Here is a 12,759-nt window from a genome sequence, read left to right on the forward strand (position 1 = left end):
ATAAAATTTGATATTGAGTGCAGAAGTAGGAGATGATGAGTAGTCATGAGAGACATTCTAACAGTCCCATCTGTAGCCCAGCTACAAAAAGAGAGCAGTGGAAAGTAATTTCTGGTGTGTATAATGTAAACAATTTAGTCATGTCTTTTTTTTCTTGTTAAAGGAAGATGTGGACAAATAAGATGATTTGTTGTTGTGTAACTTGGCCAATCAGCAATGAGCTCCCAGCGACCCTTGCTGTTGACCTTGATCACATGACATTCCGCTGACGTTACCGAAGCTAGAGTTGCAAGCCACTCTGATGCAGTTTTTTGGGTTGTTCAGAATTTCACCCTGTTCATCGGTGAGTAAGAAAAGTTGGAAAAAACCTAATTTGTTAAAGAAAAAATGTTAGACGTAACGGGACGGAAAGTCCGCTAGCCGCTAAGCTAACAGTTACCACAGAGGAAAAGCCGTAGACTCACGCTAGCAGAATCGGAATGTGTTTGTGTGTGCGAAATGGCTAGCCACTGTGACCGTTTTAAAAAAGGAAGGAAACAAAAAAACAAAAGAACCGGTCCTAATCAATTTTAATGTATTAAATGTTACTTGTTACTAAGGTTGTTAGGTGTATAGCAATTTATTTCAATTGTAAGCAGATTGTTGTATTTTTAATTGTTTCTTTAAGTTCTTTATAATATGAAAGTCTGGTGAGCTACTGTGAATTGCGAATGCAGCCAGAGTGTTAACTCTAGAACATTTTTTTTTTAACACTGTCAACCGTTCAGGTTGATAGAAATATAGCTCACATAAGAGGATATGATGCTGCAGTGATTTATTTTGTTGTACAACAGAGCTAGTTGAATTAAGATAAAAGTTACACTGATACTTATTGTTCATTCTGAGTAAGTGTGGCTGTTTCACAACGGTGTATGTGATTGTATGGACCTGTGACCTGTTTATAGGTCAGGGTTTTTGTTTTATCTGGTAAAAGGATGACTTGACAGACGAACCCAGTCTGAAGCAAGCCTCTATTGAGGAGCAGTGATTCCACAATTCCATTTAACAGGATAGCGAGCCAACCCAAAACTGGATAGGATTTGCGGAGGTTTTATTGTATCCAGGGCTTCGTTCCAGTCGAAGCTTCAGATACCTGCAGTACTACAAACTTTCTTTCTTCACCGGCGTGTAGTAGGACAACAGTTAAACAAACAGAACAGGCCCCAACGATCCATCAGTTATCAGACATTATTCATTCATACATTTGAATCAGAGAAAAGCAGTATGCACTTTAATTTAGTTTGTTATTTTGGGGGGGGGGGATATTTTATATTTTATTGTTTTAGGTACATTTATTTGCAGCTGCTGTGTGTCAAATATAACAATCTGAGCACTATTTACGCTGGTGTGGTCCTTCCTTATTGATGTTTATACCTTGGCCTTCTAGATTATCTTGTACTGGCTTATTGGGAATTTGGTCATTCTTGCTAATAAACCATAAGTAGGGTTAAACATCAGTACAGCTTAATCTTCCCCCACCACACTACCTGCCAGTGGCTGATCCCCTTAGGTGTCGGTGCGTTGGTGGTTCTTGGTGTCTGGGGCTGGGCGCTCAGGTGTGTACCGCCTCACTCCCGGTGGCTGCTTGGCAGGGCTGGGCGCCCGTGGCTAGGTCGGGCCTCCTCCAGGAGGTGGGGGCCCTCAGGCCTCTTGGCCTGCAGCTCGGTCCAGTCTGGCACAGCTGGCTGCCGGCAGAGTAACCCTACCTGTGTGGATGAGTGCGCCTGTATTGAAAAGGGTTACTGAAGTTGGGCTAGCTGGTATATAATGATTTGCTACGTGATCACTAGTGCCTCAGCTATGTTAGCATAACATAAACAGTAAAGCTGGAGGATGAATACTAACTTTTTTCCACTCGATAAACGTTAACGTGAGGGTTCCTGATGGTTATGGACAAATGCAATCGCATGGCAGGATGCAGGAAACGGGCCAAATTTCAGTCAGGAGACCAACTGAGATAATCCATTCACAATACGAGGTTAGTCACTGATATACTGCAACAACACGGGAATAGAGCAGCTGTGATAGAATACAGCATTAATGAATCAATGGTACAGAAGTGGGGGAAGCAAGAAGAACGAGTTGAATAAAGTTTGACTTATCTGACTGCTTTGTTTCGCTTAATGTGCCTTATAATCCGGTGTGCCTTATGGTCCGAAAAATACGTATTTGACTTTTTTATTTGGCACACTGCAGTTTAATGTTGCAAAGTACCTCTTTTTAACTTTAGTGGATATTATACATGGTTATGCTCAGGATATGTCAGTCTATCTCCACTGGAAATGCCTTTTGCACTGTTAAATTTTTATATAGCTTTAATGCACACAAAAACAGCTGCTTGTTTAAGTGAAAATAAATTGATAGTTTTTTTGCCCTAATAAAGTTGTGGAGTTATATTTTGTACCTCCTCCAGGAGGTGGGGGCCCTCAGGCCTCTGGGCCTGCGGTTTGGTCCAGTCTGGCACAGCTGGCTGCCGGCAGAGCCCGCGGGCACGCCACTGCAGCCCCCTCTGGCTTTTGCTCCGTGGCTGCTGGGTGACCCCCCATCTGGGGCTCTCCCAGGAGGGTGGCAAGGATGCCCCTCCGGTGGTCCTCCTTGGGCTCTCGCACTCTGGGGCCTCTGGATGTCTGGAGTAGGGATGGGTATTGATAAGATTTTCACAATTCCGATTCCATTTTCGATTCTGTTTAACGATTCGATTCTTTATCGATTCTTATTTTTTTAAAAAGAGAACACTAAGGTCGTTTAGCTTAGAACTGTTTTATATCTTCTCTTTCAACAAGATAGAAATTTAGGAGTAACATGGCCTTACAAACCCAACAGTGAGCTCTTAAGAGATCCACAGCCTACGGCTCTTCAATGGGGTGTCACAGGGTCCCCAGGAAAAAAAATTGTAAATGTAAAATAAATATTCTTCTGTAGCAATAACAAAGTATAATATAAATTATTCTGTAGCAATTACACAAGAATATCCAGTAATGTCCCTGCGTACAATTAAACACATTCACTTACCGAAAATCGGGGGCATCTGCTGTGGCAAATGGGTGCAAGCCTTTGACCACAAACTTAGTCACTGCTCGGTGACATTCATCTATCCTGGCCTGAAAGGAGACGCTACCGGTAGACTGCAGCGAGAACTGCCAGCCAGACTCTGTCTGTCTCTCTCATCATGGTCACCTAAATGCAGCGCACAGTAATGGCAGGTTTTGTACCTCAAAGCACATTGTGCGCTGTCGGTCCTGCGTGCTGCACAACAACATTCATTATTTAGTATTTACTGTTATTTACACTTTGCTGGATTAATGTGATGGTGCTGTGTTTATTATGCTGCTCTCTTTTTTTGCTTGTTTTCTCTTATTTTTCTCTCAACAGGTGATCCAGGAGATTTTTTTTGCCCTTTCTCACTGTCCCTCTTCCCCTCTGTTTTTCTTTTCCCTCATCTTTCTTTCTGCCATTCCTATCCCCCAGCCATGTCTGTCCCATCTGTAACAACTGAAAATAAAAATAAAATAATATAAATAATAATTTTTAAAAAAGTACAGCTTAATTGGGCTTGCTTCTAATTTAATTATTTCCACGTTTTCCAAAAGGTGGCACTACAGTACATGTTTAACACAGGTTCTGCTGGTTGATACAAGGCCGCATAATGTAAAATTTGTTGTTTTTTTGTTTTGTTTTTTACTTTGAACTTTAATATGAGTAAATCAGACTTTCAGGTTTACTGTTAGGGATGATTTCTTTGTCTTTTTTTGAAGGTTTCAACAGTTAGAGCCTTGCTGTCTATCCAGAGCCTTATTTTTCTATTATTGATATGATATTTTAAGACATCAACCTCAAACATGATGCAAATCTTTTCTTTTGACCTCGAACCGATTTTATGTGGTACACGGCGCTCAAAAATCAGTCAAAAAATGTTTTAGTACGACTTTGGTAAGCTACGAAGCCGCATCACTTGATGGATTGTCTGAGCATTACGGCTACCGTAGTCAGGAGCCTCGTGGAGCAATCTGGGTCCAAAACTCCGTCCGCTGAAGGTCCCAAAGTCAAATGAACACTACTGCACACTGAGAGTTGAAAGAATTTAGACAGTTTTTATCTTTAATAAAATGATCAGCATTGCTGCTTTACCAGGTGTAACAATTAAGTTTAACATCCAGGCATCCATGAAAACAGAATTTATTAAATTTAATGGAGTTAGAAGTTAGCAGGAAGTTAGCGGAAGTTAGCACGAAAGTTTCGCTAGTTATCTAAACATGATATACCATGTTCTGACTGACAGAAAAAATTCAAACGTACAGCTCTGCTATCACTTCCAACATAGATGAAGACTAAAACTAAACAGCAGTGATGTTTGTAGTGTTACTGAAGTTGGACTAGCTTGGACTAGCCAATTTCCACTGGAAATGCCTTTTGGTTAAACTTTCAGCAAGAAATTTGCATTTGCACTGTTAAATTTTTATATAGCTTTAATGCACACAAAAAACAGCTGCTTGTTTAAATGAAAATAGATTGTTGGTGATTTTGCGCTAGTAAAGTTGTGGAGTATTTTGTATTTTGTCTCCCATCAATTATATCGTCAGTTAAATCATTATCCCAAATTTTCAAATATATGTCGTGATAAATATTTTTGGCCATATCGCCCTGCTCTATATACAGGGTTCGTATGGGTGCTTGAAATCCTTGAAAATGCTTGAATTCTAATGTCGTCTTTTCAAGGTTTGAAAAGTGCTTGAATTTCAGATGTGGTTCTTAAAAGTGCTTGAAAATGTAACTGTAGTTCATTCACAATAAATAGCTATCTGATTGAATTGTTTTCTTATCAGATAGAGAAATAAAATGAGACGCCTGGGCTGCCTTGCGTCTGTTTCAATATGTGACCCCGCCCCTCCCTCGGACAGTCGGGGATGAGTGCGCTAACATACCTGTAGGTTGCTGTTTTAATGAGTGATTGATGGAAAACAACAATGGCGGAGTTTGCGTTCTTCAGTCGCATGATAGGTGAGTCCTAGTAAATAATTTTCCAGTACACGTACGTTACACATGCTATTTTTTTAAATTATGGTTATTATTTTGCTAGCTATCAAACTCGCTGGAGAAATGATTGAAATGCACTGAGTGTGATGCAGTATGGCAGCGCTATTACGGAATATGCTGTGAACTTAGCTAACATTACATAGCAGTAATATGAGTTAATTTACTCAAGTGAAAGCTTTAAACATTAGCCCGATACATAACTAGCTAACTTAAGGCTTTCTGATTAACCCTCTGGGGTCCACGGACCCAGAGTCTCCATTTCAGCTTGGGTTGAACGTGCGGACTTCAAACTATATACCAGTTTTTAAATTGTGTTGATAGGTCACGTAAAACCGATGTTTTTTTCTGAATAAAACAGTGGCGTTTACTCCCGGAAGAAACGGTAAAAATGGCATTTTTTATGGAGAGCGCTAGCAAACACGCTTTGCTTGTGAGTGAAAAAAGAAAAAACACTCCTTCCCTATTGGTGGAAAAATGTACCATGTCGACCAATCAAAACATGATACGGCAACATGTGGCATTTGGTTGTTGGGAAGAGAGAGAGCGAGTGAGCGAAAAAGAGAGAGAGAGTTTTGATACGTGAGAGATTTGTGATGTTTATCGTGTTTGGAGTCTCAAGTTAGTGTGTTGTCTTGTGTAGTTAGTGTGTAGTGTAGTCGTTTTGTTTTGTGTGTCAGTTCTACTAGTGAACGTCACAGTTGCTGCAACTGTGTGCTGGAAAAGCTTAAAAAGGGACCTTGAAAGTGCTTAAAAAGTGCTTGAATTTGACCCTGAAAAAAACGTACGAACCCTGTATATACAAGCACAACTGGGTTCTTTAGTCATTTTGCACTTACAATGTGTGTGTGATAGTGTGAGAGAGAGCAAGAGAAAATGTGAGATGCTTTGCTTGCTCCAGTAATACGTGGCAGTGACAGAGTTCCTCTGCTTGTGTTTCCAAGAACAGAAAAAGGAACCTGGTGCTGCCTGCACTTGGAACAGGATGCTCTTAAATAAATAAATATTTGTATATACACATCTGTTGTAAATGGCAGCATCCCCCAGGTCATTTACTTTACAAGTTTTACTCTCTGGTTCAATTTATTTAAATAATTTCTAAATGTGTCGTAGGTTACACATATTCTGCTGAACACAATCAGTGTTTATTTTTGATAATACAAGGTAAGGAGTTGCTTTGCACGTTAGATAAGTACTGTTTACTCTAAGAGATTATATTTTAATGGGAGTAATTTTCAGATGTTATTTCTAAAATTAACTTTAGCTAACACAGTGAATTAAACCTCGAAACAGTTACATAATCATTTTAAAATCAGCATGATCCCCCAAAGATCATCTGCAGTTTGGAGGGTTACTATACTCCTGTCTGTCATTGTTGCTGCATGCTGCTACACTGATCAACAGACACCCTCATATCAAATACTGGATATGCAAATATGGGTGGAGAGGTTTTTCTGGGAAGGGTGACACAGGGTAGTCAGAAGAGCTGTCAAGTACAGTTTACGCAACTTGGGGACCTTAAATACATGCAATGTAACAATGTACACAGTCATGACTGACGTCTCTTATTTTTAGCATTGGCTACAAATATATTGTGTTTAATTCATAGAGGGGAATGCACAATACATGTTTGTTTTTGATGTGCACTGTCATCAGAGTGGTTTTGTAGTTAATGACAATATTAAGCCAGACTAGCGAAAGATAATAGAAGACAGGGGAGAAATAGAAAAAAGAAAAGGGGGAGAAAAAATTTAACAGAATGGAGATGGAGGAAAAGGTCAAAGACAAAGTAAACAGACACGCAGGGTGTCCAATTCTGCTTTTGTAACAAAGAGTTACAGACATCACAGGATTAAACAATAAAGCCTCTTTGATGGTGGCAGGGCTGGTGTTGGGTCATGTCTCATATTCAAACATAAATCTATCACATTTCTTTACTGATAAAGTCTTGAATAAACATGAACGTTATAAACTGAACTTTGCTTGTGCTGGAGAAAAATCAGGTGATCTTCCGGCAGTTCATTGACACAGGATGAGGGTGTTTATGTGCCAGTAAAGGCCCGGGTCATTTTTTAGGCTAAATTGATATTTGCTTTTCTTTTTTTGTGTGTTATGAGTGTGTCTGACCTCTTTTCTTGTTTTCACGCCTGTGAATAGGCATATTTAAGACCAGCTGTCTTAAGCTCCCCACACAAGAAGGCTGTATTTGCAGACTGAGACTAAGAAGGAAGAACAGAAGGTAACATTGCAAAAGTTTTTTCTTTTCATTAAAATGAATGTTCTCACTACTGGTTTGTAAACTCACTGCAAATGGAACCCCCGTTTAGGTCTTTATCAAAGATTAAGGTTAAGGCTCCATGATGAAGGCGCTTACTGTGCCTCTGCTTGTGTGCACCATGATGGCTCTTTCCCAAGTTTCTTGTGAGTATTTCAAGGCAAATGTATAGATATTTTTAGATTTTACATACAAAACGTGTGATTGGAGAATAGCGCATTTTAAATGATTCAATCAGTCTGGTGGGGTTTTTTTTGTTTTTTTGTTTGTTTTTTTTAAGTGTTAAGTGTTTGTGAGCATTTTATCTTTGCGATACTGAATTTATGATACTGTGTTAACTTTCCTGTTGCTGTTGTACAATAACTTCATATCATTTATATAAGCCTATTAGGTAGTGTAACTATATTTTTAGTATGAATTACTTATACTTTTTGATTTATATTTTCTGATATTTTAATTATATTACACTTGATTACATTTTCTCTAATTTACTTGCATTGGACTGTCTGACTTTGTATTTCTTGTTTATTTCTTGTCTGTGGCCCAAGCTGTCCCTGCAACTGTTCCAGATTACAGTAGTATACCCTTTACAGAGGCTCCTCCTGTACCAGGTGAATGTAAGATGGTTATTTTACTGTGAATATCTTGATGATCCACCAGTAAAAAATTAAAACAGCACATGCTTCACATTAGTAACTGCAACCAAGAAAATTTTCAGCTCATGCAGATGCAAACATTTGGTGAATGAAACCATTTACAACAGATGCTATATAACAATATTTATTTATGTTACTTTTTTCGCTGGATGCATTACATTTTTCCCTCAGAAGCCATAAAATGAAGCGTGAAAACAGATTAGCTATTCACTGGCAGCTCAATATCAACATTTCTTCTCCATTTGTCCTCAGAGGACCCTTATGGTGGCTGGGTTCCATCTTGCCCTGATGGATGGAGTATGCACAGTCAACAGTGCCTCCTCTTTGTTCCAACATACATGACCTGGGCTGAGGCTCAGGTAACAAGGATATTCATTTTTACACTAAAAAAAAACTATGAAAACTTGGAGTACATTAATGATGTAAAATTTCTTGGTTACGTCATTCTGTGTGTTTATGTGCACTGCAGAGAAACTGTCAGTCTCGTGGAGGACAGCTTGCATCTGTGTATAGTACCAGTCAAGCTGAAGAGATTCACAAGGAGGTCCAGCGTGCTGGACGTGGCTATGGACAATTTTGGGTTGGAGGCCATAATTCTCCAGCGGTAAATATGATGATGTCTGGCAGTTTATGAAACAATTGCATTTTTAATGAATATGAATTAGCATTTTTATTTTTATTTTGCTTTAACAGAATCCTTCCTGGTCCTGGAGTGATTATATGGGTGTGTCTGCTTTTGCTGACTTTTGCCGAGGACGGGACGCTAAACATGAGCACCACTGTTTGCAGATAACTTTTGGTGGTAAGTCTTTGAACATCTGTTAGATTCATGATTCCAGGAGATTCAAGGAGTCATACCGCAAAACACAAGTGGTTACACAGAGCAATGAAATTCTTACTTTGCAGATTCCCTTCACACAACTAAAATAAAGAGTAACCTTAACCCTGAACATAGAACATAGCATAGAAGATAATAAATAAGTAAAACAAGTGCTTTATAGTTTATGGGTGTAGACGGAATTTAAAGTGCAAGTAGTTGCAACACTGTCACAGTGGTAATATATACAGAGCATGCAATGTTAAAATGTTTATATTGTATGACATTGTAGTAGATTGTATATAAATGTACAAAATAGCAAATTTACAGGTCAAAGATAATCATAGTTCAACAACTAGTCGGTGATTCAGTAGCCTGACGGCCTGTGGATAGAAACTTGTTTTTAGTCGGGTTGTCGTTGCTTTCACACTCCTGTAGCGTCTGTCAGATGGCAGGAGTGTGAACAGTGTGTGCTGTGGCTGGGTGTGGTCCTTGATGATGTTGTGTGCCCCTTTCCTGACCCGAGTCTTGTAAGTGTCCTGTAGTGGTGGGAGCAGCACTCCACAGATGACTTGTTCTGTTTTAATGACATGCTGGAGAGCCTTCCTGTTGTTGTAGTATCCTTCCAGCTTCAGTCTGTACTGCCTCTTGGCTTCCCTGATGGATCTACCTAGGTCATATCTGGCCTTTCTGTATCCCTCTGTGTCACCAAATGCAGTGGAACGTGCATGTAGCATGGAATGTACCTCACAGTCCAACCATGGTTTCTGATTTGGATATATTTTGTAGCACTTGGTGGGGACAATATTGTCAATGCTTGTGCTGATGTAGCTGGTGACCACTGATGCATATTCCTCTAAATCCACAGAACTGTCCTCTCTTACGGCAGCAGTCTTAAACACACCCCAGTTTGTAGCACCAAAGCAGTCCTGAAGCACCGAATCAGTCTCTTCATTCCAAACTTAACTTACGGTGGGGGCTCATTTGAGGAGCTGCTTGTATGCTGGAAAGCGGAACACAGATATGTGGTCAGACTGTCCAAAATGCAGACGAGGCACTGCCTTATATGCGCCCCTTACATTGCTGTAGCCGTGGTCCAGGATGTTGTTGTTCCTTGTCCGAAAACTCACATATTGATGGAACTTTGGGAGCACAGTCCTGAAGTTGCAGTGATTAAAATCCCCGGCAACAACAAACACAGCATCTGGGTGAAAGGTCTCGTGTTTGCTGATGACGTCGTAGTCCTAGTGCTGTGGGTCGATGTAAAAAGCCAGCAGAAACACAGCGTTGAACTCCGACAGTAAATAAAAGGGTCTGCACTTAACCATGAGCACTTTGATGTCTGCACAACAGTGCTTCTCCATAACCTGAGTTTCCACACACCATCTGTTGTTGACGTAGTTGTTAGTTGGTTTTATCTCTTTAAATAATAAAAAAAAACCCTCAAATTTAATAATGCATAAAATACTAAAGTGGATTTTAGTATGCTTTGAATAGCATTATTATTAAACAGATAAGTGCTTCTTCACCTACAATATCATTCAATATAAAAGGTATTCATTTTTATGAATAAGTAAGTCTAAAAACTTCTAAAATGACCTGAATCTTGATCCTGTGCCCAAAGCATGTGTACTGGATTGTTGAAAACAAACATAAATTAATAAATCATTAGCCAGAGTCTATGACACAATCATGTAGAATTAATTTGTGCTAAAATGGTAGTGAGTCAATGTAGCATCTAATCTGTCCTGAGATCTTCAGGAGATGCAGACGTGTAACAACGGGTATTCTGGTGAATGGGATAGCAAAAGTTTAGGATACCTAGGAAGTGACTCTCTAACCATCACCAGCTCCAACTCACAAGAAAAAACCTGCTTGGATGCAACAAATTGATGAAAAGAGGAGCAAACATAAGTAAAGGTGCCATTAGCATACTCTATTACTCAATTAAATTGAATCCTTCTCATCTTGAATAATTAGGCTCCATTTTTTTTCTTAATGACCTTGTAGTACCATATCATCGCATTACAGCACTTCGCTCTCGCTCTGCAGGCCTACTTGTTGTTCCTAGAGTATTTAAAAGTAGAATGGGAGGGAGAGCCTTCAGTTTTCAGGCCCCTCTTCTGTGGAACCAGCTTCCAGTTTGGATTCGGGAGACAGACACTATCTCTACTTTCAAGATTAGGCTTAAAACTTTCCTTTTTGCTAAAGCATATAGTTAGGGCTGGACCAGGTGACCCTGAATCCTCCCTTAGTTATGCTGCAGTAGACGTAGGCTGCTGGGGGATTCCCATGATGCACTGAGTGTTTCTTTTTCACTCATTACTTTTTCACTCACTATGTGTTTGTACGCTTCTCTGCATTTAATTCTTTGTTATGATCAATCTCTGGTTCTTTTCCACAGCATGTCTTTTGTCCTGTCTTTCTCCCCTCACCCCCAAAAGGTCCCAACTGATTGCCGCCCCTCCCTGAGCCTGATTCTGCTGGAGGTTTCTTCCTGTTAAAAGGGAGTTTTTGCTTCCCACCATTCCCAGGCACTTGCTCATAGGTGGTCATCGCATTATTGGGTTATCACTGTATTCTCTGTTACTTTATGAGAGGCAGGAAACAACTTGGACATGTTACCATTCTGTAAAACACTAAAAACAAACAAACAAAAAACCTTAATGGATTTGTAAGTATAGATGACATGTGTACCTACGCAGTTGTTAAGACAGAGTAAGAGATTCTGGGGAGTTTATGTCACACATCCACCATAAAGATGAAGGTGATATCAGTCATAGACCACTGAACTCTGAAATACTTTGAACTATGTACACATGCATCAATAAAGATATAGCCAAATGTAATTAATTAAAATAAGTTGACAAATACTGTATTTAGTTGTGTCTTAGCAACTACACTGAAATTTTTAAGGCTAAAATTGTCCCCTCATGTCAGAAAGTTTTTGTTACATTTTACAAATTTTTATTAAAGAGGATTGTTGAGTCATAGTGTCACTGATTGAGTTGGATTCCTGTTTTTTTGTTTGTTTGTTTCTTGCAGAAGGAAAGGCAGGATGCTTGGATGACAGGAAGTGTGAGACTAAGCTCCCATCTGTCTGTGGTAGCCTTATCATGTAATCTCTTCATCTCTTCACTAATGCAGACCTACACTTCATCAGTAAAAACACTGACGTCTTTTTCAGCTATTGGCTCATTCTCGGTATTTCTCTTCTGTTGCTACAACATAAGGGATCAAACGTCACATACAATAAAGTGCAGAAGGATTTTATGTTTGGAAAGTCTTTAAAATTAAAAGAATGCTTTCACACAATGTACACATTTATTTTGCAAAGTGAACTGTATTTCATATCCTTATGCAAATTAAAACACTAAAGCATTGAAAGAAACTGGTGGTCTGTCGCTCTGTGTTACAGCTACAGTTCTAATATATTCAAAGCACAACATGAAGTAAGTAATCTTTAGTTTACACCTATACTAATGTGATAGATTTTTTTTCTTTTCAGAGTATCGCTTGCGGGAGTGATAGTGAAGAGGAAAAACAAAATTTTCGCATGTGAAAACAAAAATGTCCAGCAGAACCGGACATTTTCAAATAAAACAATGCCAGCTATAATGTAATTCATTGCTCTTGTGAAACATCATTATTATGGCAGCACATGGAAAGACAGAGTTTTTGTGGCTATGCACTGTGATATTTACATTTGCCTGCAATGGTTTACATGTGTAATAATCGCCACCAAGTCCTGTTGTCACCGATCATGTTTTTTTTTTCTATCCCTCAGTTAAAGGCATCAAGGACTGAAAACGGCTGACCTTTCCCTCTGTTACACACCCCTCATTTTACACCCCCCACCCCCTCATCTGTAACATCTTTTTGTGAGCAATATTGTCATAGTGATACATGATGGTGAAACTTGCCAAATTATACTTTGAGTG

General features: G+C 39.3%; 1 protein-coding gene across 3 annotated transcripts; it reads left to right on the plus strand.

Moving 5' to 3' along the window:
- The first annotated feature begins 248 nt into the window (after positions 1 to 248).
- LOC100691843 (type-2 ice-structuring protein) lies at positions 249 to 12,209 on the plus strand. 3 transcript variants are annotated; one of them, XM_003455859.4, is made up of 8 exons: positions 249 to 343; positions 7,239 to 7,309; positions 7,398 to 7,491; positions 7,894 to 7,956; positions 8,254 to 8,360; positions 8,471 to 8,605; positions 8,695 to 8,803; positions 11,864 to 12,209. In XM_003455859.4, exons 3-8 carry the CDS (start codon positions 7,428 to 7,430, stop codon positions 11,938 to 11,940), a joined length of 555 nt encoding a protein of 184 aa, XP_003455907.1. In that variant the 5' UTR covers positions 249 to 343; positions 7,239 to 7,309; positions 7,398 to 7,427; the 3' UTR covers positions 11,941 to 12,209. The 3 variants fall into 3 exon arrangements, with proteins under 3 accessions (XP_003455907.1, XP_005460674.1, XP_013119939.1); XM_005460617.3 differs by having other exon boundaries at positions 278 to 343; positions 7,228 to 7,309; XM_013264485.3 differs by lacking the exon at positions 249 to 343 and having other exon boundaries at positions 7,117 to 7,309.
- The last annotated feature ends 550 nt before the right edge of the window (positions 12,210 to 12,759 follow it).

The sequence above is a fragment of the Oreochromis niloticus genome, linkage group LG3 (genome assembly GCF_001858045.2).
Source record: "Oreochromis niloticus isolate F11D_XX linkage group LG3, O_niloticus_UMD_NMBU, whole genome shotgun sequence".
Classification (NCBI taxonomy): domain Eukaryota; kingdom Metazoa; phylum Chordata; class Actinopteri; order Cichliformes; family Cichlidae; genus Oreochromis; species Oreochromis niloticus.